This window comes from Salvelinus alpinus, chromosome 6, assembly GCF_045679555.1.
Source record: "Salvelinus alpinus chromosome 6, SLU_Salpinus.1, whole genome shotgun sequence".
In the NCBI taxonomy this organism is placed as follows: domain Eukaryota; kingdom Metazoa; phylum Chordata; class Actinopteri; order Salmoniformes; family Salmonidae; genus Salvelinus; species Salvelinus alpinus.
Window position 1 is genome coordinate 90,020,317 of NC_092091.1, and position 26,500 is coordinate 90,046,816.

The 26,500-nt window shown below is 46.6% G+C and overlaps 1 protein-coding gene across 1 annotated transcript in view; it reads left to right on the top strand.

Annotated features, from left to right (window-relative positions):
• Positions 1 to 26,500, top strand: part of rgs12b (regulator of G protein signaling 12b) — a 220,825-nt gene that overhangs the window by 141,814 nt on the left and 52,511 nt on the right. Inside the window, exon 9 of the mRNA XM_071408338.1 lies at positions 14,564 to 14,585. Within this exon, the coding sequence (XP_071264439.1) occupies positions 14,564 to 14,585 (22 nt within the window). The remainder of the gene's footprint in view (positions 1 to 14,563; positions 14,586 to 26,500) is intronic.

A 26,500-nucleotide genomic window follows, 5' to 3' on the forward strand; every position in this document is an offset into this window, starting at 1 on the left:
CTGAGACAGGGTTAATATCATTACTGAGACAGGGTTGCTATCATTACTGAGACAGGGTTACTGACAGGGTTAATATCATTACTGAGACAGGGTTACTATCATTACTGAGACAGGGTTAATATCATTACTGAGACAGGGTTAACATCATTACTGAGACAGGGTTACTGAGACAGGGTTAATATCATTACTGAGACAGGGTTACTATCATTACTGAGACAGGGTTAATATCATTACTGAGACAGGGTTAATATCATTACTGAGACAGGGTTACTATCATTACTGAGACAGGGTTACTATCATTACTGAGACAGGGTTAATATCATTACTGAGACAGGGTTAACATCATTACTGAGACAGGGTTAATATCATTACTGAGACAGGGTTAATATCATTACTGAGACAGGGTTAATATCATTACTGAGACAGGGTTAACATCATTACTGAGACAGGGTTACTATCATTACTGAGACAGGGTTAACATCATTACTGAGACAGGGTTAATATCATTACTGAGACAGGGTTAATATCATTACTGAGACAGGGTTACTATCATTACTGAGACAGGGTTAATATCATTACTGAGACAGGGTTAATATCATTACTGAGACAGGGTTAATATCATTACTGAGACAGGGTTACTATCATTACAGGGTTACTGAGACAGGGTTACTGAGACAGGGTTACTGAGACAGGGTTAACATCATTACTGAGACAGGGTTAATATCATTACTGAGACAGGGTTAATATCATTACTGAGACAGGGTTACTATCATTACTGAGACAGGGTTACTATCATTACTGAGACAGGGTTAATATCATTACTGAGACAGGGTTAACATCATTACTGAGACAGGGTTAATATCATTACTGAGACAGGGTTAACATCATTACTGAGACAGGGTTAATATCATTACTGAGACAGGGTTAATATCATTACTGAGACAGGGTTAACATCATTACTGAGACAGGGTTACTGAGACAGGGTTACTATCATTACTGAGACAGGGTTACTATCAGGGTTAACAGCTCCTGTCTAGTGTCTACTCTCCATGGGACGTTTAGGAAACTTTGGTTTGTTTTAAAATAGGTTTTAATGGTTGTAACCGTTTAATGTGTTATATTAATATTATGATAAGACGAGAGAAGAGAAGGACAGTTGTAAATTCTTCTATAACCCCGGTGTGAACCCGTTATACACACACACACACACACACACACACACACACACACACACACACACACACACACACACACACACACACACACACACACACACACACACACACACACACACACACACACACATCACACACACACACACACACACACACACACACACTCATAAACTCTCACACACACGTAAACAAACCTTCCAGGTCGCTACCAACTAGCCTGAGTGATATTCAACAGTTGGACCTAACAGGAAACATGTTCTGGGAGTCCGATGGGCCCTTGTCAAAAGTAGTTATCTATATATATGGTGCCATTTTCAAACGTAACCTCGTAGAGACTCTTCAAGTAGCCGTCCAACTAGCCTGTGTTTTACAGTGAACAGGACTGATCTCCAACTAGCCTGTGTTTTACAGTGAGCAGGGCTGATCTCCAACTAGCCTGTGTTTTACAGTGAGCAGGACTGATCTCCAACTAGCCTGTGTTTTACAGTGAGCAGGACTGATCTCCAACTAGCCTGTGTTTTACAGTGAGCAGGACTGATCTCCAACTAGCCTGTGTTTTACAGTGAGCAGGACTGATCTCCAACTAGCCTGTGTTTTACAGTGAGCAGGACTGATCTCCAACTAGCCTGTGTTTTACAGTGAGCAGGACTGATCTCCAACTAGCCTGTGTTTTACAGTGAGCAGGACTGATCTCCAACTAGCCTGTGTTTTACAGTGAGCAGGACTGATCTCCAACTAGCCTGTGTTTTACAGTGAACAGGACTGATCTCCAACTAGCCTGTGTTTTACAGTGAGCAGGACTGATCTCCAACTAGCCTGTGTTTTACAGTGAGCAGGACTGATCTCCAACTAGCCTGTGTTTTACAGTGAGCAGGACTGATCTCCAACTAGCCTGTGTTTTACAGTTAACAGGACTGATCTCCAACTAGCCTGTGTTTTACAGTGAACAGGACTGATCTCCAACTAGCCTGTGTTTTACAGTGAGCAGGACTGATCTCTAACTAGCCTGTGTTTTACAGTGAGCAGGACTGATCTCCAACTAGTCTGTGTTTTACAGTGAGCAGGACTGATCTCCAACTAGCCTGTGTTTTACAGTGAGCAGGACTGATCTCCAACTAGCCTGTGTTTTACAGTGAGCAGGACTGATCTCCAACTAGCCTGTGTTTTACAGTGAGCAGGACTGATCTCCAACTAGCCTGTGTTTTACAGTGAACAGGACTGATCTCCAACTAGCCTGTGTTTTACAGTGAGCAGGACTGATCTCCAACTAGCCTGTGTTTTACAGTGAGCAGGACTGATCTCCAACTAGCCTGTGTTTTACAGTGACCAGGACTGATCTCCAACTAGCCTGTGTTTTACAGTGAGCAGGACTGATCTCCAACTAGCCTGTGTTTTACAGTGAGCAGGACTGATCTCCAACTAGCCTGTGTTTTACAGTGAACAGGACTGATCTCCAACTAGCCTGTGTTTTACAGTGAGCAGGACTGATCTCCAACTAGCCTGTGTTTTACAGTGAGCAGGACTGATCTCCAACTAGCCTGTGTTTTACAGTGAACAGGACTCATCTCCAACTAGCCTGTGTTTTACAGTGAGCAGGACTGATCTCCAACTAGCCTGTGTTTTACAGTGAGCAGGACTGATCTCCAACTAGCCTGTGTTTTACAGTGAGCAGGACTGATCTCTAACTAGCCTGTGTTTTACAGTGAGCAGGACTGATCTCCAACTAGCTTGTGTTTTACAGTGAGCAGGACTGGTCTCCAACTAGCCTGTGTTTTACAGTGAGCAGGACTGATCTCCAACTAGCCTGTGTTTTACAGTGAGCAGGACTGATCTCCAACTAGCCTGTGTTTTACAGTGAGCAGGACTGATCTCCAACTAGCCTGTGTTTTACAGTGAGCAGGACTGATCTCCATCTAGCCTGTGTTTTACAGTGAGCAGGACTGATCCCTAACTAGCCTGTGTTTTACAGTGAGCAGGACTGATCTCCAACTAGCCTGTGTTTTACAGTGAGCAGGACTGATCTCCAACTAGCCTGTGTTTTACAGTGAGCAGGACTGATCTCCAACTAGCCTGTGTTTTACAGTGACCAGGACTGATCTCCTACTAGCCTGTGTTTTACAGTGAGCAGGACTGATCCCCAACTAGCCTGTGTTTTACAGTGAGCAGGACTGATCCCCAACTAGCCTGTGTTTTACAGTGAGCAGGACTGATCTCCAACTAGCCTGTGTTTTACAGTGAGCAGGACTGGTCTCCAACTAGCCTGTGTTTTACAGTGAGCAGGACTGATCTCCAACTAGCCTGTGTTTTACAGTGAGCAGGACTGGTCTCCAACTAGCCTGTGTTTTACAGTGAGCAGGACTGATCTCCAACTAGCCTGTGTTTTACAGTGAGCAGGACTGATCTCTAACTAGTCTGTGTTTTACAGTGAGCAGGACTGATCTCCAACTAGTCTGTGTTTTACAGTGAGCAGGACTGATCTCCAACTAGCCTGTGTTTTACAGTGAGCAGGACTGATCTCTAACTAGCCTGTGTTTTACAGTGAGCAGGACTGATCTCCAACTAGCTTGTGTTTTACAGTGAGCAGGACTGGTCTCCAACTAGCCTGTGTTTTACAGTGAGCAGGACTGATCTCCAACTAGCCTGTGTTTTACAGTGAGCAGGACTGATCTCCAACTAGCCTGTGTTTTACAGTGAGCAGGACTGATCTCTAACTAGTCTGTGTTTTACAGTGAGCAGGACTGATCTCTAACTAGCCTGTGTTTTACAGTGAGCAGGACTGATCTCCAACTAGTCTCTGTTTTACAGTGAGCAGGACTGATCTCCAACTAGCCTGTGTTTTACAGTGAGCAGGACTGATCTCTAACTAGCCTGTGTTTTACAGTGAGCAGGACTGATCTCCAACTAGCTTGTGTTTTACAGTGAGCAGGACTGATCTCCAACTAGCCTGTGTTTTACAGTGAGCAGGACTGATCTCCAACTAGCCTGTGTTTTACAGTGAACAGGACTGATCTCCAACTAGCCTGTGTTTTACAGTGAGCAGGACTGATCTCCAACTAGCCTGTGTTTTACAGTGAGCAGGACTGATCTCCAACTAGCCTGTGTTTTACAGTGAACAGGACTGATCTCCAACTAGCCTGTGTTTTACAGTGAGCAGGACTGATCTCCAACTAGCCTGTGTTTTACAGTGAGCAGGACTGATCTCCAACTAGCCTGTGTTTTACAGTGATCAGGACTGATCTCCAACTAGCCTGTGTTTTACAGTGAGCAGGACTGATCTCCAACTAGCCTGTGTTTTACAGTGAGCAGGACTGATCTCCAACTAGCCTGTGTTTTACAGTGAACAGGACTGATCTCCAACTAGCCTGTGTTTTACAGTGAGCAGGACTGATCTCCAACTAGCCTGTGTTTTACAGTGAGCAGGACTGATCTCCAACTAGCCTGTGTTTTACAGTGAACAGGACTCATCTCCAACTAGCCTGTGTTTTACAGTGAGCAGGACTGATCTCCAACTAGTCTGTGTTTTACAGTGAGCAGGACTGATCTCCAACTAGCCTGTGTTTTACAGTGAGCAGGACTGATCTCCAACTAGCTTGTGTTTTACAGTGAGCAGGACTGGTCTCCAACTAGCCTGTGTTTTACAGTGAGCAGGACTGATCTCCAACTAGCCTGTGTTTTACAGTGAGCAGGACTGATCTCCAACTAGCCTGTGTTTTACAGTGAGCAGGGCTGATCTCCAACTAGCCTGTGTTTTACAGTGAGCAGGACTGATCTCCAACTAGCCTGTGTTTTACAGTGAGCAGGACTGATCTCTAACTAGCCTGTGTTTTACAGTGAGCAGGACTGATCTCCAACTAGCCTGTGTTTTACAGTGAGCAGGACTGATCTCCAACTAGCCTGTGTTTTACAGTGAGCAGGACTGATCTCCAACTAGCCTGTGTTTTACAGTGAGCAGGACTGATCTCCAACTAGTCTGTGTTTTACAGTGAGCAGGACTGATCTCCAACTAGCCTGTGTTTTACAGTGAGCAGGACTGATCTCTAACTAGCCTGTGTTTTACAGTGAGCAGGACTGATCTCCAACTAGCTTGTGTTTTACAGTGAGCAGGACTGATCTCCAACTAGCCTGTGTTTTACAGTGAGCAGGACTGATCTCCAACTAGCCTGTGTTTTACAGTGAACAGGACTGATCTCCAACTAGCCTGTGTTTTACAGTGAGCAGGACTGATCTCCAACTAGCCTGTGTTTTACAGTGAGCAGGACTGATCTCCAACTAGCCTGTGTTTTACAGTGATCAGGACTGATCTCCAACTAGCCTGTGTTTTACAGTGAGCAGGACTGATCTCCAACTAGCCTGTGTTTTACAGTGAGCAGGACTGATCTCCAACTAGCCTGTGTTTTACAGTGAGCAGGACTGATCTCCAACTAGCCTGTGTTTTACAGTGAACAGGACTGATCTCCAACTAGCCTGTGTTTTACAGTGAGCAGGACTGATCTCCAACTAGCCTGTGTTTTACAGTGAACAGGCACTGATCTCCAACTAGCCTGTGTTTTACAGTGAGCAGGACTGATCTCCAACTAGCCTGTGTTTTACAGTGAGCAGGACTGATCTCCAACTAGCCTGTGTTTTACAGTTAACAGGACTGATCTCTAACTAGCCTGTGTTTTACAGTGAGCAGGACTGATCTCCAACTAGCCTGTGTTTTACAGTGAGCAGGACTGATCTCCAACTAGCCTGTGTTTTACAGTGAGCAGGACTGATCTCCAACTAGCCTGTGTTTTACAGTTAACAGGACTGATCTCTAACTAGCCTGTGTTTTACAGTGAGCAGGACTGATCTCCAACTAGCCTGTGTTTTACAGTGAGCAGGACTGATCTCCAACTAGCCTGTGTTTTACAGTGAACAGGACTCATCTCCAACTAGCCTGTGTTTTACAGTGAGCAGGACTGATCTCCAACTAGCCTGTGTTTTACAGTGAGCAGGACTGATCTCCAACTAGCCTGTGTTTTACAGTGAGCAGGACTGATCTCCAACTAGCCTGTGTTTTACAGTGAGCAGGACTGATCTCCAACTAGCCTGTGTTTTACAGTGAGCAGGACTGATCTCCAACTAGCCTGTGTTTTACAGTGAGCAGGACTGATCTCCATTGGATTACAGCGAGTCATTAAAGGAAATCTCCACCCCAAATCTGGAGCTGTGGTAAAACAATTTTGGTACCGTAAGAACAGCAGACTAATGAAACAAATACATGAAGATAGTTTTGGGGTGGAGAAAATCCCCATGTAAAACTGGTCCTGAACAGAACAGCAGACAGAGGAACATAGAGGACTGTGTGATGACAGAGGAACAGAGGACTGTGTGATGACAGAGGAACAGAGGGCTGTGTGATGACTGAGGAACAGAGGACTGTGTGATGACTGAGGAACAGAGGACTGTGTGATGACTGAGGAACAGAGGACTGTGTGATGACAGAGGAACAGAGGGCTATGTGATGACTGAGGAACAGAGGGCTGTGTGATGACTGAGGAACAGAGGGCTGTGTGATGACTGAGGAACAGAGGACTGTGTGATGACAGAGGACTGTGTGATGACTGAGTGCTGTGTGATGACTGAGGAACAGAGGACTGTGTGATGACTGAGGAACAGAGGACTGTGTGATGACTGAGTGCTGTGTGATGACTGAGGAACAGAGGGCTGTGTGATGACTGAGGAACAGAGGGCTGTGTGATGACTGAGGAACAGAGGACTGTGTGATGACTGAGTGCTGTGTGATGACTGAGGAACAGAGGGCTGTGTGATGACTGAGGAACAGAGGACTGTGTGATGACTGAGGAACAGAGGGCTGTGTGATGACTGAGGAACAGAGGACTGTGTGATGACTGAGGAACAGAGGACTGTGTGATGACTGAGGAACAGAGGGCTGTGTGATGACTGAGTGCTGTGTGATGACTGAGGAACAGAGGACTGTGTGATGACTGAGGAACAGAGGACTGTGTGATGACTGAGAAACAGAGGACTGTGTGATGACTGAGGAACAGAGGACTGTGTGATGACTGAGGAACAGAGGGCTGTGTGATGACTGAGGAACAGAGGACTGTGTGATGACTGAGTGCTGTGTGATGACTGAGGAACAGAGGACTGTGTGATGACTGAGGAACAGAGGACTGTGTGATGACTGAGGAACAGAGGACTGTGTGATGACTGAGGAACAGAGGACTTTGTGATGACTGAGGAACAGAGGGCTGTGTGATGACTGAGGAACAGAGGACTGTGTGATGACTGAGTGCTGTGTGATGACTGAGGAACAGAGGGCTGTGTGATGACTGAGGAACAGAGGACTGTGTGATGACTGAGGAACAGAGGGCTGTGTGATGACAGAGGAACAGAGGACTGTGTGATGACTGAGGAACAGAGGGCTGTGTGATGACTGAGGAACAGAGGACTGTGTGATGACAGAGGACTGTGTGATGACTGAGTGCTGTGTGATGACTGAGGAACAGAGGACTGTGTGATGACTGAGGAACAGAGGACTGTGTGATGACTGAGTGCTGTGTGATGACTGAGGAACAGAGGGCTGTGTGATGACTGAGGAACAGAGGGCTGTGTGATGACTGAGGAACAGAGGACTGTGTGATGACTGAGTGCTGTGTGATGACTGAGGAACAGAGGGCTGTGTGATGACTGAGGAACAGAGGACTGTGTGATGACTGAGGAACAGAGGGCTGTGTGATGACTGAGGAACAGAGGACTGTGTGATGACTGAGGAACAGAGGACTGTGTGATGAACTGAGGAACAGAGGGCTGTGTGATGACTGAGTGCTGTGTGATGACTGAGGAACAGAGGACTGTGTGATGACTGAGGAACAGAGGACTGTGTGATGACTGAGGAACAGAGGACTGTGTGATGACTGAGGAACAGAGGACTGTGTGATGACTGAGGAACAGAGGGCTGTGTGATGACTGAGGAACAGAGGACTGTGTGATGACTGAGTGCTGTGTGATGACTGAGGAACAGAGGACTGTGTGATGACTGAGGAACAGAGGACTGTGTGATGACTGAGGAACAGAGGACTGTGTGATGACTGAGGAACAGAGGACTTTGTGATGACTGAGGAACAGAGGGCTGTGTGATGACTGAGGAACAGAGGACTGTGTGATGACTGAGTGCTGTGTGATGACTGAGGAACAGAGGGCTGTGTGATGACTGAGGAACAGAGGACTGTGTGATGACTGAGGAACAGAGGGCTGTGTGATGACTGAGGAACAGAGGGCTGTGTGATGACAGAGGAACAGAGGACTGTGTGATGACTGTGGAACAGAGGGCTGTGTGATGACTGAGGAACAGAGGACTGTGTGGTGACAGAGGAACAGAGGGCTGTGTGATGACTGAGAAACAGAGGACTGTGTGATGACAGAGGAACAGAGGACTGTGTGATGACAGAGAAACAGAGGACTGTGTGATGACTGAGGAACAGAGGGCTGTGTGATGACAGAGGAACAGAGGGCTGTGTGATGACTGAGGAACAGAGGACTGTGTGATGACTGAGGAACAGAGGACTGTGTGATGACTGAGGAACAGAGGGCTGTGTGATGACTGAGGAACAGAGGGCTGTGTGATGACAGAGGAACAGAGGGCTGTGTGATGACTGAGGAACAGAGGGCTGTGTGATGACTGAGGAACAGAGGACTGTGTGATGACTGAGGAACAGAGGGCTGTGTGATGACTGAGGAACAGAGGACTGTGTGATGACTGAGGAACAGAGGGCTGTGTGATGACTGAGGAACAGAGGACTGTGTGATGACAGAGGAACAGAGGACTGTGTGATGACAGAGGAACAGAGGACTGTGTGATGACAGAGGAACAGAGGGCTGTGTGATGACTGAGGAACAGAGGGCTGTGTGATAACAGAGGACTGTGTGATGACTGAGGAACAGAGGGATGTGTGATGACTGAGGAACAGAGGACTGTGTGATGACAGAGGAACAGAGGACTGTGTGATGACTGAGGAACAGAGGACTGTGTGATGACTGAGGAACAGAGGACTGTGTGATGACTGAGGAACAGAGGACTGTGTGATGACTGAGGAACAGAGGACTGTGTGATGATTGAGGAACAGAGGGATGTGTGATGACTGAGGAACAGAGGACTGTGTGATGACTGAGGAACAGAGGGCTGTGTGATGACAGAGGACTGTGTGATGACAGAGGAACAGAGGACTGTGTGATGACAGAGGAACAGAGGACTGTGTGATGACAGAGGACTGTGTGATGACTGAGGAACAGAGGACTGTGTGATGACTGAGGAACAGAGGACTGTGTGATGACTGAGGAACAGAGGACTGTGTGATGACTGAGGAACAGAGGACTGTGTGATGACTGAGGAACAGAGGACTGTGTGATGACTGAGGAACAAAAGGCTGTGTGATGACTGAGGAACAGAGGGCTGTGTGATGACAGAGGAACAGAGGGCTGTGTGATGACTGAGGTACAGAGGACTGTGTGATGACTGAGGAACAGAGGACTGTGTGATGACTGAGGGCTGTGTGATGACTGAGGAACAGAGGACTGTGTGATGACTGAGGGCTGTGTGATGACTGAGGAACAGAGGACTGTGTGATGACTGAGGAACAGAGGACTGTGTGATGACCGAGGAACAGAGGACTGTGTGATGACTGAGGAACAGAGGACTGTGTGATGACTGAGGAACAGAGGGCTGTGTGATGACTGAGGAACAGAGGGCTGTGTGATGACTGAGGAACAGAGGACTGTGTGATGACTGAGGAACAGAGGACTGTGTGATGACTGAGGAACAGAGGGCTGTGTGATGACTGAGGAACAGAGGACTGTGTGATGACTGAGGAACAGAGGACTGTGTGATGACTGAGGAACAGAGGGCTGTGTGATGACAGAGGACTGTGTGATGACTGAGGAACAGAGGACTGTGTGATGACTGAGGAACAGAGGACTGTGTGATGACTGAGGAACAGAGGACTGTGTGATGACTGAGGAACAAAAGGCTGTGTGATGACTGAGGAACAGAGGGCTGTGTGATGACAGAGGAACAGAGGGCTGTGTGATGACAGAGGAACAGAGGGCTGTGTGATGACTGAGGAACAGAGGGCTGTGTGATGACTGAGGAACAGAGGACTGTGTGATGACTGAGGGCTGTGTGATGACTGACGAACAGAGGACTGTGTGATGACTGAGGGCTGTGTGATGACTGAGGAACAGAGGACTGTGTGATGACTGAGGAACAGAGGGCTGTGTGATGACTGAGGAACAGAGGGCTGTGTGATGACTGAGGAACAGAGGACTGTGTGGTGACTGAGGAACAGAGGGCTGTGTGATGACTGAGGAACAGAGGACTGTGTGATGACTGAGGAACAGAGGACTGTGTGATGACTGAGGAACAGAGGGCTGTGTGATGACTGAGGAACAGAGGGATGTGTGATGACAGAGGAACAGAGGGCTGTGTGGTGACTGAGGAACAGAGGGCTGTGTGATGACTGAGGAACAGAGGACTGTGTGATGACTGAGGAACAGAGGGCTGTGTGATGACAGAGGACTGTGTGATGACTGAGGAACAGAGGACTGTGTGATGACTGAGGAACAGAGGACTGTGTGATGACTGAGGAACAGAGGACTGTGTGATGACTGAGGAACAAAAGGCTGTGTGATGACTGAGGAACAGAGGGCTGTGTGATGACAGAGGAACAGAGGGCTGTGTGATGACAGAGGAACAGAGGGCTGTGTGATGACTGAGGAACAGAGGGCTGTGTGATGACTGAGGAACAGAGGACTGTGTGATGACTGAGGGCTGTGTGATGACTGAGGAACAGAGGACTGTGTGATGACTGAGGGCTGTGTGATGACTGAGGAACAGAGGACTGTGTGATGACTGAGGAACAGAGGGCTGTGTGATGACTGAGGAACAGAGGGCTGTGTGATGACTGAGGAACAGAGGACTGTGTGGTGACTGAGGAACAGAGGGCTGTGTGATGACTGAGGAACAGAGGACTGTGTGATGACTGAGGAACAGAGGACTGTGTGATGACTGAGGAACAGAGGGCTGTGTGATGACTGAGGAACAGAGGGATGTGTGATGACAGAGGAACAGAGGGCTGTGTGGTGACTGAGGAACAGAGGGCTGTGTGATGACTGAGGAACAGAGGGCTGTGTGATGACTGAGGAACAGAGAACTGTGTGATGACTGAGGAATAGAGGGAGGAGATTAGAGGGGAAGAGAGAGAGGCAGGAGGTTAGAGAGGACAACCCAAAATATTCCATATGGTGAATGAGGAATGGTTCCATCTGCCAGAAGACCACCACTGGAATGAGAGAGAGAGAGAGAGAGAGAGAGAGAGAGAGGGAAGAAGACACATGGAAGGAGAGAGAGAGACGGGGAAAGAAGAGAAGGGACTTGGGGCCAAACCTCTTGAACCACAGATGAAGGTCTGGAAGTGATCAGACTGGAGGGACGAGGGGGAGGGGCTGGACACACACATATGTAAACCACATTATGGAGGATGCAAACCATCTATACTCAAGCATAGTCAAACACAAACCCACACATACCCATGCGCTGGTGTGTGTCTGTGTGTGTGTGTGTGTGTGTGTGTGTGTGTGTGTGTGTGTGTGTGTGTGTGTGTGTGTGTGTGTGTGTGTGTGTGTGTGTGTGTGTGTGTGTGTGTGTGTGTGTGTGTGTGTGTGTGTGTCTATGTCTGTGTGTGTGTGTCTGTGTGTGTATGTGTGTCTATGTGTGTCTGTGTGTGTCTATGTGTGTGTGTGTGTGCAACAAGATCTCACGGTCTGACTGCAGTATGTGACGTTTGCCCTTAACTTTCAAGTTTTGACAGTTAAGATTCCATATTAATTCTGAAGGGTTGAAGGGAGTGTTGAGGGTTTAGGGACGGGTTGAAGGGTTGAGGGAAGGGTTGAAGGGAGTGTTGAGGGTTGAGGGACGGGTTGAAGGGAGTGTTGAGGGTTAAGGGAAGGGTTAAGGCTGGGTTAGGGTTCACTGGGATTGAACCTGCGATCCTCGGCGCCAAAGCTCGCAACTTAAGCCCTTCCACCATCCCCATCCTCAGCGCCTGTCCACCATCCCCGTCCTCAGCGCCCGTCCACCATCCCCATCCGCCATCCACAACGCCTGTCCACCATCCCCGTCCACAGCGCCCGTCCACCATCCCCGTCCTCAGCGCCCGTCCTCAACGCCCGTCCTCAGCGCCCGTCCTCAACGCCCGTCCACCATCCCTGTCCTCAACGCCCGTCCACCATCCCCGTCCTCAACGCCCGTCCTCAGCGCCCGTCCTTAACGCCCGTCCTCAGCGCCCGTCCTCAACGCCCGTCCACCATCCCCGTCCTCAACGCCCGTCCCCCATCCCCGTCCTCAACACCCGTCCCCCATCCCCGTCCTCAACGCCCGTCCACCATCCCCGTCCTCATCCCCGTCCACCATCCCCGTCCTCAACGCCCGTCCACCATCCCCGTCCTCAACGCCCGTCCCCCATCCCCGTCCTCAACGCCCGTCCACCATCCCCGTCCTCAACGCCCGTCCTCAGCGCCCGTCCTCAACGCCTGTCCACCATCCCCATCCACAACGCCCGTCCTCAATGCCCGTCCACCATCCCCGTCCTCAACGCCCGTCCCCCATCCCCGTCCTCAACGCCCGTCCTCAACGCCCGTCCCCCATTCCCGTCCTCAGCGCCCGTCCACCATCCCCGTCCTCAACCCCCGTCCTCAGCGCCCGTCCTCAACGCCCGTCCTCAACGCCCGTCCCCCATTCCCGTCCTCAGCGCCCGTCCACCATCCCCATCCACAACGCCCGTCCTCAATGCCCGTCCACCATCCCCGTCCTCAACGCCCGTCCCCCATCCCCGTCCTCAACGCCCGTCCTCAGCGCCCGTCCTCAGCGCCCGTCCTCAATGCCCGTCCACCATCCCCGTCCTCAATGCCCGTCCCCCATCCCCGTCCTCAACGCCCGTCCTCAGCGCCCGTCCTCAGCGCCCGTCCACCATCCCCATCCACAACGCCCGTCCACCATCCCCGTCCTCAGCGCCCGTCCTCAGCGCCCGTCCTCAATGCCCGTCCACCATCCCCGTCCTCAACGCCCGTCCTCAATGCCCGTCCACCATCCCCGTCCTCAACCCCCTAGCGAGCCGTGAGACTACTTGATTGTAACAGCGCTCCCCGTTCCCTCTAGTGGCCGGTGTTGAGGGCACCGCCGGACATCCTGGGAAACTGGACCAACGTCCAATACTGCATTAGATCTGGTGATAACCTGGCTGCTGTGTGTGTGTGTGTGTGTGTGTGTGTGTGTGTGTGTGTGTGTGTGTGTTCTCTGGTTCTCTCTATGTGGTTAAAACCACAACACATAACTGCACTTCCTCCTCTACACAGACTCTCACACAACCTGATTAATTCAGCTCTCATAACATACGTCCTGTCAATGATGTCACCACAGAAGAAGAGAGGGGGGTGGGAGGGAGGGAGGGAGGGAGGGGAAAGAGGTGAGTGTAATGTGAAGGGGACTGGTGTGTTTGGCAATTAGTTACTGAGTGTGTGTGTTGGGGGAGATGTGTGTGTTGGGGGAAGTGTGTGTGTGTGTTGGGGGAAGTGTGTGTGTGTGTGTGTGTGTGTGTGTGTGTTGGGGGAAGTGTGTGTGTGTGTGTGTGTGTGTGTGTGTGTGTGTGTGTGTGTGTGTGTGTGTGTGTGTGTGTGTGTGTGTGTGAAAGTATACCGTTAGCTCCTCAGCTACCTGTGGTCTATGTAGATTTTGTGTGTGTTTGCAGACTGTCAGCTTGAGGTAAACCACGTTTTCTCACAGACCAACTGTATTTTTCCACCAGATCTCTCTGGTGGTTTTTATAGTAAACTAGTAAACATCTCAGGCATGAGCAAGACAGAGATGGTGTAGATTATAGCTGAGAACTCACTCTCTCATCCACTAAATCTCTCCTTTCTCTGTTCTCTTTCATTCTGGGCAGCTCTCTCTCTCTCTCTCTCTCTCTCTCTCTCTCTCTCTCTCTCAGCTCTCTCTCTCCTCCCCTCTCTCTCTCCCCCTCTCTCCCCCCCTCTCTCTCTCTCTCCTCCCCTCTCTCCCTCCCCCTCTCTCCCCCCCCTCTCTCTGTCCTCTCCTTTTGCTCTCATATCTCTCTTCTTTCCTCTCTTCTCTAATCCTACTGCATGTCTAAACACACCACACACGCACACACACACACACACACACACACACACACACACACACACACACACACACACACACACACACACACACACACACACACACACACACACCTTTACTAGTGTCTGTGTGTGTGTGTGTGTTTGTTGATGTCTGTTAATGTGTGTTTGTGTTTGTCTTACCCATGTCTCTCTGTATTTTCTTACAGTCTGCCGTGGTCTCTGATGGAGGTGAGTACAAAACTACCACTTTATACTGTCTATTTACTCTATATCTATGTCCATATTATACTGTCTATTTACTATATATCTATGTCCATATTATACTGTCTATTTACTATATATCTATGTTCATATTGTACTGTTTATTTACTCTATCTATGTCCATATTATACTCTATATTTACTCTATATCTATATCCATGTTATACAGTCTATTTACTCTATATCTATATCCATGTTATACAGTCTATTTACTCTATATATATGTCCATGTTATACAGTCTATTTACTCTATATCTATGTCCATATTATACTCTATATTTACTCTATAGCTATGTCCATGTTATACAGTCTATATACTCTATGTCTATGTCCATATTATACTCTATATTTACTCTATATCTATGTCCATGTTATACAGTCTATTTACTCTATATCTATGTCCATATTATACTCTATATTTACTCTATATCTATGTCCATGTTATACAGTCTATTTACTCTATATCTATGTCTATACTATACTCTCTATTTACTCTATATCTATGTCCATGTTATACAGTCTATTTACTCTATATCTATGTCTATATTATACTCTCTATTTACTCTATATCTATGTCCATATTATACTCTATTTACTCTATGTCCATGTTATACAGTCTATTTACACTATATCTATGTCCATATTATACTCTATTTACTCTATGTCCATGTTATACAGTCTATTTACTCTATATCTATGTCCTTGGTTTTCCATTTGAAGTTGTTTCCGCATCTTTTGAAGCATGTTGATTTAACTATTTTGTGTTCAAGACAAGACTGTCTATCAATCAATCAAATGTTTTTTTTACATCAGCAGATGTCACAAAGCGCTTATACAGAAACCCAGCCTAAAACTCCAAACAGCAAGCAATGCAGATGTAGAAAGGCAGTGGCTAGGGAAAAACTCCCTGGAAAGGAAGAAACCTAGAGAGGAACCAGCACTCTTCTGGCTATGCCAGGTGGAGATTAAAAGAGTACATGGCCCATTTAAGGCCAGATTATTCTTCAAGATGTTCAAACGTTCATAGATGACCAACAGGGTCAAATAATAATCACAGTGGTTGTAGAGGGGTGCAACAGGTCAGCACCCCAGGAGTAAAAGTCCGTTGGCTTTTCTCATGCCGAGCATTCAGAGGTCGAGACAACAGGTGTGGTAGAGAGAGAGATAGAGAGAGAGACAGAGAGAGATGTTAACACATTACTGTTCAGACTATTTAACTCCAACCCTGTTCCTGGAGAGAAACCCTCCTGTAGGTTTTAACTCCAACCCTGTCCCTGGAGAGAAACCCTCCTGTAGGTTTTAACTCCAACCCTGTTCCTGGAGAGAAACCCTCCTGTAGGTTTTAACTCCAACCCTGTTCCTGGAGAGAAACCCTCCTGTAGGAGTCATATTCATTACAATGGAGCAATAGGCTGTCGGTTTAGGCCACATTTAGTCCTCTCTTTGTGTGTGTGTGTGTGTGTGTGTGTGTGTGTGTGTGTGTGTGTGTGTGTGTGTGTGTGTGTGTGTGTGTGTGTGTGTGTGTGTGTGTGTGTGTGTGTGTGTGTGTGTGTGTGTGTATTTACGCTTGCTGTGCGGGTACATGTGTTGTTGGAAAGGCAGTGTAGAATTCCTCAACCTACTGTGAAATGTCTTGCTAGGTCGGTTATTTGAATCATCCCACTGCCCTCTTCTCCGCTATCCATTTCAGATGTCCCAATTAGCATGTGATAGCGATAGCATAGCTTAGCATAGCTAAAGGCCAGGAAAAATCCATTAGTATGTGCTAATGTTAGCATACCTTTTTTACACGAGGGGATGCTATGCGTTAGCAATGCGCTAACGCTAGTAGAACAGTGTTCGCGTAGGCCTGCGTTAGCATGATGTGCTAACGTTATTGTAGCGCTTGTGGAGTCGGCGTTAGATCCCCTTTGGTTGAACGGCTAACAGGCTAACAACGTTGGGAGAGGCTAGGTGGCCGTGCTGAAGAGGACAACAGTGTGTTGACGTGAGAGAATGTTTGTTGGCAGGTCGTACAACTCTTTCTCATTTGCTTAGCCTGTTAGCCTATTAGCCTATTAGCCTGCGGGGAACTGATCTGTTGCTTTATTCAAATGACAACAGCCCAACCCAACCACAACAGGAAGTCAACAGACGTATACAGTGTGGTTAGATGTGTGTGTGGTGTGTGTGTCCAGTAGTCGACTTCCTCCTCCTAGCTCCTCATTAAAACGGCATGTTCCTGGTGACCCTGTTGTTTGTGCGTCTGTGTGCATTCTACCTGCCGTCTATGGTTCCATTCTCTTCCGTAGCGTTAAATTATTCACAAAGTCCTGTGAGCGGGACGTCTGTATCCTTTTACCACATGAGAGGCCTGCAGGAGTGTGTGTGTGTGTGTGTGTGTGTGTGTGTGTGTGTGTGTGTGTGTGTGTGTGTGTGTGTGTGTGTGTGTGTGTGTGTGTGTGTGTGTGTGTGTGTGTGTGTGTGTGTGTGTGTGTGACACTGCTCTCCACCTCTCTTTCACTGAGCTGGATCATTGTCGTCAACAACCCCTCTCTCTCCTTCCCTCGTTCTCTCTCTTTCATTATGTCCTTCTGTCTCTTGTTGTGATGCGGTACAGTGGTCAGGTCTCTCTGGGCAGCTCTCTCTCTCTCTCTCTGTCCCTCTCTCTGTCTCTCTGTCTCTGTCTTTGTCTCTCTGTCTCTCTCTCTCTCTCTCTGTCTCTCTCTCTCTCTCTCTCTCTCTCTCTCTCTCTCTCTCTCTCTCTGGTCAGCTCTCTCTCTCTCTCTCTCTCTCTCTCTGGTCAGCTCTCTCTCTCTCTCTCTCTCTCTCTCTCTCTCTCTCTCTCTCTCTCTCTCTCTCTGGTCAGCTCTCTCTCTCTCTCTCTCTCTCTCTCTCTCTCTCTCTCTCTCTCTCTCTCTCTCTCTCTGTCTCTCTCTCTCTCTCTCTCTGTCTCTCTCTCTGTCTCTCTGTCTCTCTCTCTCTCTCGTGTGTAATGGGCAGTGGAGGAGTGTGAGACGTCAGGTGGAAGGAGAGTAGAGCAGTCTCACAACCTGTTTATTACCAACAAGCTACAGTTTGGTCCTTCCTGCTTCCTGTATGTAAATTGCCATTTGAGGACTGATCAACTTGGTGTCAGATTACGTAGGGAACTGTCAGCAACATGGTTCATGTTTAGTACCAGGGACTGGTCTTTCCACTTTGGTTGACTGTCTAGATGAGAACGACTAACACTTGAGAGAATTCAGTCTGAGTCATTGTCAGGCAATGGAAGGAAGCTGTTGACAACATCCTTGATGGGGACTCACTATGGTTCTTTCTCATTGGATGACTTACGGATTTAATTAGGCCCGTCGCTCCCCCAGAGAGCAAAGGTCATCGACGACGATTCCTCCATCTGTTCTGGGTTGCCATCGACGACAACTCCTCTCCATCTGTTCTGGGTTGCCTTCTCAATCCTTGGATGACTAGAGCTGATTAAATCGGTGTCGGATTAACGTATCGGAGGGACCAGGCGGCATGATTCCCAGGGACCGGATCTGGTCCGAGGGCCAGGGGTTTGAGACACAGTGGTGTAACAATAGTGTATGGATGGAGTAAGAGTGGATTAACTGTGAGGTATGGATGGAGGGAACTGGCTCCCCCTGAGGATGAGATATCTGCCTCGTTGGCATCACACCGGCTCCTACCAGCTATACCCAGGTAAGAGAGTAGTGGTACCAGCTATACCCAGGTAAGACAGTAGTGGTACCAGCTATATCCAGAGAGTAGTGGTACCAGCTATACCCAGGTAAGAGAGTAGTGGTACCAGCTATATCACTATATCCAGACAGTAGTGGTACCAGCTATATCCAGACAGTAGTGGTACCAGCTATATCACTATATCCAGACAGTAGTGGTACCAGCTATATCACTATATCCAGACAGTAGTGGTACCAGCTATATCCAGACAGTAGTGGTACCAGCTATACCCAGACAGTAGTGGTACAAGCTATACCACTATACCCAGACAGTAGTGGTACCAGCTATATCACTATATCCAGACAGTAGTGGTACCAGCTATATCACTATATCCAGACAGTAGTGGTACCAGCTATATCACTATATCCAGACAGTAGTGGTACCAGCTATATCACTATATCCAGACAGTAGTGGTACCAGCTATACCACTATATCCAGACAGTAGTGGTACCAGCTATACCACTATACCCAGACAGTAGTGGTACCAGCTATATCACTATATCCAGACAGTAGTGGTACCAGCTATATCACTATATCCAGACAGTAGTGGTACCAGCTATATCACTATATCCAGACAGTAGTGGTACCAGCTATATCCAGACAGTAGTGGTACCAGCTATATCACTATATCCAGACAGTAGTGGTACCAGCTATATCACTATATCCAGACAGTAGTGGTACCAGCTATATCACTATATCCAGACAGTAGTGGTACCAGCTATATCACTATATCCAGACAGTAGTGGTACCAGCTATATCACTATATCCAGACAGTAGTGGTACCAGCTATATCACTATATCCAGACAGTAGTGGTACCAGCTATATCACTATATCCAGACAGTAGTGGTACCAGCTATATCACTATACCCAGACAGTAGTGGTACCAGCTATATCACTATATCCAGACAGTAGTGGTACCAGCTATACCACTATATCCAGACAGTAGTGGTACCAGCTATATCCAGACAGTAGTGGTACCAGCTATATCACTATATCCAGACAGTAGTGGTACCAGCTATACCACTATATCCAGACAGTAGTGGTACCAGCTATACCACTATATCCAGACAGTAGTGGTACCAGCTATATCACTATATCCAGACAGTAGTGGTACCAGCTATATCACTATATCCAGACAGTAGTGGTACCAGCTATATCCAGACAGTAGTGGTACCAGCTATACCACTATATCCAGACAGTAGTGGTACCAGCTATATCCAGACAGTAGTGGTACCAGCTATATCCAGACAGTAGTGGTACCAGCTATACCACTATATCCAGACAGTAGTGGTACCAGCTATATCCAGACAGTAGTGGTACCAGCTATATCACTATATCCAGACAGTAGTGGTACCAGCTATATCACTATATCCAGACAGTAGTGGTACCAGCTATATCACTATATCCAGACAGTAGTGGTACCAGCTATATCACTATATCCAGACAGTAGTGGTACCAGCTATACCACTATATCCAGACAGTAGTGGTACCAGCTATATCCAGACAGTAGTGGTACCAGCTATATCACTATATCCAGACAGTAGTGGTACCAGCTATATCCAGACAGTAGTGGTACCAGCTATATCACTATATCCAGACAGTAGTGGTACCAGCTATATCACTATATCCAGACAGTAGTGGTACCAGCTATATCACTATATCCAGACAGTAGTGGTACCAGCTATATCCAGACAGTAGTGGTACCAGCTATATCACTATATCCAGACAGTAGTGGTACCAGCTATACCACTATATCCAGACAGTAGTGGTACCAGCTATATCCAGACAGTAGTGGTAACAGCTATACCACTATATCCAGACAGTAGTGGTACCAGCTATATCACTATATCCAGACAGTAGTGGTACCAGCTATATCACTATATCCAGACAGTAGTGGTACCAGCTATATCACTATATCCAGACAGTAGTGGTACCAGCTATATCACTATATCCAGACAGTAGTGGTACCAGCTATATCACTATATCCAGACAGTAGTGGTACCAGCTATATCACTATATCCAGACAGTAGTGGTACCAGCTATACCACTATATCCAGACAGTAGTGGTACCAGCTATATCCAGACAGTAGTGGTACCAGCTATATCACTATATCCAGACAGTAGTGGTACCAGCTATATCACTATATCCAGACAGTAGTGGTACCAGCTATATCACTATATCCAGACAGTAGTGGTACCAGCTATATCACTATATCCAGACAGTAGTGGTACCAGCTATATCACTATATCCAGACAGTAGTGGTACCAGCTATACCACTATATCCAGACAGTAGTGGTACCAGCTATATCACTATATCCAGACAGTAGTGGTACCAGCTATATCACTATATCCAGACAGTAGTGGTACCAGCTATATCCAGACAGTAGTGGTACCAGCTATATCACTATATCCAGACAGTAGTGGTACCAGCTATATCACTATATCCAGACAGTAGTGGTACCAGCTATACCACTATATCCAGACAGTAGTGGTACCAGCTATATCCAGACAGTAGTGGTACCAGCTATATCACTATATCCAGACAGTAGTGGTACCAGCTATATCACTATATCCAGACAGTAGTGGTACCAGCTATACCACTATATCCAGACAGTAGTGGTACCAGCTATATCACTATATCCAGACAGTAGTGGTACCAGCTATACCACTATATCCAGACAGTAGTGGTACCAGCTATATCACTATATCCAGACAGTAGTGGTACCAGCTATATCACTATATCCAGACAGTAGTGGTACCAGCTATATCCAGACAGTAGTGGTACCAGCTATATCACTATATCCAGACAGTAGTGGTACCAGCTATATCACTATATCCAGACAGTAGTGGTACCAGCTATATCCAGACAGTAGTGGTACCAGCTATATCACTATATCCAGACAGTAGTGGTACCAGCTATATCACTATATCCAGACAGTAGTGGTACCAGCTATACCACTATATCCAGACAGTAGTGGTACCAGCTATATCCAGACAGTAGTGGTACCAGCTATATCCCTATATCCAGACAGTAGTGGTACCAGCTATATCACTATATCCAGACAGTAGTGGTACCAGCTATACCACTATATCCAGACAGTAGTGGTACCAGCTATATCACTATATCCAGACAGTAGTGGTACCAGCTATACCACTATATCCAGACAGTAGTGGTACCAGCTATGTCCCTATATCCAGACAGTAGTGGTACCAGCTATACCACTATATCCAGACAGTAGTGGTACCAGCTATATCACTATATCCAGACAGTAGTGGTACCAGCTATATCCAGACAGTAGTGGTACCAGCTATACCACTATATCCAGACAGTAGTGGTACCAGCTATACCACTATATCCAGACAGTAGTGGTACCAGCTATATCACTATATCCAGACAGTAGTGGTACCAGCTATATCCAGACAGTAGTGGTACCAGCTATACCACTATATCCAGACAGTAGTGGTACCAGCTATATCACTATATCCAGACAGTAGTGGTACCAGCTATACCACTATATCCAGACAGTAGTGGTACCAGCTATATCCAGACAGTAGTGGTACCAGCTATATCACTATATCCAGACAGTAGTGGTACCAGCTATATCACTATATCCAGACAGTAGTGGTACCAGCTATATCACTATATCCAGACAGTAGTGGTACCAGCTATATCACTATATCCAGACAGTAGTGGTACCAGCTATATCACTATATCCAGACAGTAGTGGTACCAGCTATATCACTATATCCAGACAGTAGTGGTACCAGCTATATCCAGACAGTAGTGGTACCAGCTATATCACTATATCCAGACAGTAGTGGTACCAGCTATATCACTATATCCAGACAGTAGTGGTACCAGCTATATCACTATATCCAGACAGTAGTGGTACCAGCTATACCACTATATCCAGACAGTAGTGGTACCAGCTATATCACTATATCCAGACAGTAGTGGTACCAGCTATATCACTATATCCAGACAGTAGTGGTACCAGCTATATCACTATATCCAGACAGTAGTGGTACCAGCTATATCACTATATCCAGACAGTAGTGGTACCAGCTATATCACTATATCCAGACAGTAGTGGTACCAGCTATATCACTATATCCAGACAGTAGTGGTACCAGCTATATCACTATATCCAGACAGTAGTGGTACCAGCTATATCACTATATCCAGACAGTAGTGGTACCAGCTATACCACTATATCCAGACAGTAGTGGTACCAGCTATACCACTATATCCAGACAGTAGTGGTACCAGCTATATCACTATATCCAGACAGTAGTGGTACCAGCTATATCACTATATCCAGACAGTAGTGGTACCAGCTATATCCAGACAGTAGTGGTACCAGCTATACCACTATATCCAGACAGTAGTGGTACCAGCTATATCCAGACAGTAGTGGTACCAGCTATATCCAGACAGTAGTGGTACCAGCTATACCACTATATCCAGACAGTAGTGGTACCAGCTATATCCAGACAGTAGTGGTACCAGCTATATCACTATATCCAGACAGTAGTGGTACCAGCTATATCACTATATCCAGACAGTAGTGGTACCAGCTATATCACTATATCCAGACAGTAGTGGTACCAGCTATATCACTATATCCAGACAGTAGTGGTACCAGCTATACCACTATATCCAGACAGTAGTGGTACCAGCTATATCACTATATCCAGACAGTAGTGGTACCAGCTATATCACTATATCCAGACAGTAGTGGTACCAGCTATATCACTATATCCAGACAGTAGTGGTACCAGCTATATCACTATATCCAGACAGTAGTGGTACCAGCTATATCCAGACAGTAGTGGTACCAGCTATATCACTATATCCAGACAGTAGTGGTACCAGCTATATCACTATATCCAGACAGTAGTGGTACCAGCTATATCCAGACAGTAGTGGTACCAGCTATATCACTATATCCAGACAGTAGTGGTACCAGCTATATCACTATATCCAGACAGTAGTGGTACCAGCTATATCACTATATCCAGACAGTAGTGGTACCAGCTATATCACTATATCCAGACAGTAGTGGTACCAGCTATGTCCCTATATCCAGACAGTAGTGGTACCAGCTATATCACTATATCCAGACAGTAGTGGTACCAGCTATACCACTATATCCAGACAGTAGTGGTACCAGCTATACCACTATATCCAGACAGTAGTGGTACCAGCTATATCACTATATCCAGACAGTAGTGGTACCAGCTATATCACTATATCCAGACAGTAGTGGTACCAGCTATATCCAGACAGTAGTGGTACCAGCTATATCACTATATCCAGACAGTAGTGGTACCAGCTATACCACTATATCCAGACAGTAGTGGTACCAGCTATATCACTATATCCAGACAGTAGTGGTACCAGCTATACCACTATATCCAGACAGTAGTGGTACCAGCTATATCCAGACAGTAGTGGTACCAGCTATATCACTATATCCAGACAGTAGTGGTACCAGCTATACCACTATATCCAGACAGTAGTGGTACCAGCTATATCACTATATCCAGACAGTAGTGGTACCAGCTATATCCAGACAGTAGTGGTACCAGCTATATCACTATATCCAGACAGTAGTTGTACCAGCTATATCACTATATCCAGACAGTAGTGGTACCAGCTATATCCAGACAGTAGTGGTACCAGCTATATCACTATATCCAGACAGTAGTGGTACCAGCTATATCACTATATCCAGACACTAGTGGTACCAGCTATATCACTATATCCAGACAGTAGTGGTACCAGCTATATCCAGACAGTAGTGGTACCAGCTATACCACTATATCCAGACAGTAGTGGTACCAGCTATATCACTATATCCAGACAGTAGTGGTACCAGCTATATCACTATATCCAGACAGTAGTGGTACCAGCTATACCACTATATCCAGACAGTAGTGGTACCAGCTATATCACTATATCCAGACAGTAGTGGTACCAGCTATATCACTACATCCAGACAGTAGTGGTACCAGCTATATCACTATATCCAGACAGTAGTGGTACCAGCTATACCACTATATCCAGACAGTAGTGGTACCAGCTATATCACTATATCCAGACAGTAGTGGTACCAGCTATATCACTATATCCAGACAGTAGTGGTACCAGCTATATCACTATATCCAGACAGTAGTGGTACCAGCTATGTCCCTATATCCAGACAGTAGTGGTACCAGCTATATCACTATATCCAGACAGTAGTGGTACCAGCTATATCACTATATCCAGACAGTAGTGGTACCAGCTATATCACTATATCCAGACAGTAGTGGTACCAGCTATACCACTATATCCAGACAGTAGTGGTACCAGCTATACCACTATATCCAGACAGTAGTGGTACCAGCTATACCACTATATCCAGACAGTAGTGGTACCAGCTATATCCAGACAGTAGTGGTACCAGCTATATCCAGACAGTAGTGGTACCAGCTATATCCAGACAGTAGTGGTACCAGCTATATCACTATATCCAGACAGTAGTGGTACCAGCTATATCACTATATCCAGACAGTAGTGGTACCAGCTATACCACTATATCCAGACAGTAGTGGTACCAGCTATATCCAGACACTAGTGGTACCAGCTATACCACTATATCCAGACAGTAGTGGTACCAGCTATATCACTATATCCAGACAGTAGTGGTACCAGCTATATCACTATATCCAGACAGTAGTGGTACCAGCTATATCACTATATCCAGACAGTAGTGGTACCAGCTATACCACTATATCCAGACAGTAGTGGTACCAGCTATATCCAGACAGTAGTGGTACCAGCTATATCACTATATCCAGACAGTAGTGGTACCAGCTATATCACTATATCCAGACAGTAGTGGTACCAGCTATATCACTATATCCAGACAGTAGTGGTACCAGCTATATCACTATATCCAGACAGTAGTGGTACCAGCTATATCACTATATCCAGACAGTAGTGGTACCAGCTATACCACTATATCCAGACAGTAGTGGTACCAGCTATATCACTATATCCAGACAGTAGTGGTACCAGCTATATCACTATATCCAGACAGTAGTGGTACCAGCTATATCACTATATCCAGACAGTAGTGGTACCAGCTATATCACTATATCCAGACAGTAGTGGTACCAGCTATATCACTATATCCAGACAGTAGTGGTACCAGCTATACCACTATATCCAGACAGTAGTGGTACCAGCTATATCACTATATCCAGACAGTAGTGGTACCAGCTATATCACTATATCCAGACAGTAGTGGTACCAGCTATACCACTATATCCAGACAGTAGTGGTACCAGCTATATCCAGACAGTAGTGGTACCAGCTATATCACTATATCCAGACAGTAGTGGTACCAGCTATATCACTATATCCAGACAGTAGTGGTACCAGCTATATCACTATATCCAGACAGTAGTGGTACCAGCTATATCACTATATCCAGACAGTAGTGGTACCAGCTATATCACTATATCCAGACAGTAGTGGTACCAGCTATACCACTATATCCAGACAGTAGTGGTACCAGCTATATCACTATATCCAGACAGTAGTGGTACCAGCTATATCACTATATCCAGACAGTAGTGGTACCAGCTATATCACTATATCCAGACAGTAGTGGTACCAGCTATATCACTATATCCAGACAGTAGTGGTACCAGCTATACCACTATATCCAGACAGTAGTGGTACCAGCTATACCACTATATCCAGACAGTAGTGGTACCAGCTATATCCAGACAGTAGTGGTACCAGCTATACCACTATATCCAGACAGTAGTGGTACCAGCTATACCACTATATCCAGACAGTAGTGGTACCAGCTATATCCAGACAGTAGTGGTACCAGCTATATCCAGACAGTAGTGGTACCAGCTATATCACTATATCCAGACAGTAGTGGTACCAGCTATATCCAGACAGTAGTGGTACCAGCTATACCACTATATCCAGACAGTAGTGGTACCAGCTATATCACTATATCCAGACAGTAGTGGTACCAGCTATATCACTATATCCAGACAGTAGTGGTACCAGCTATATCCAGACAGTAGTGGTACCAGCTATACCACTATATCCAGACAGTAGTGGTACCAGCTATATCCAGACAGTAGTGGT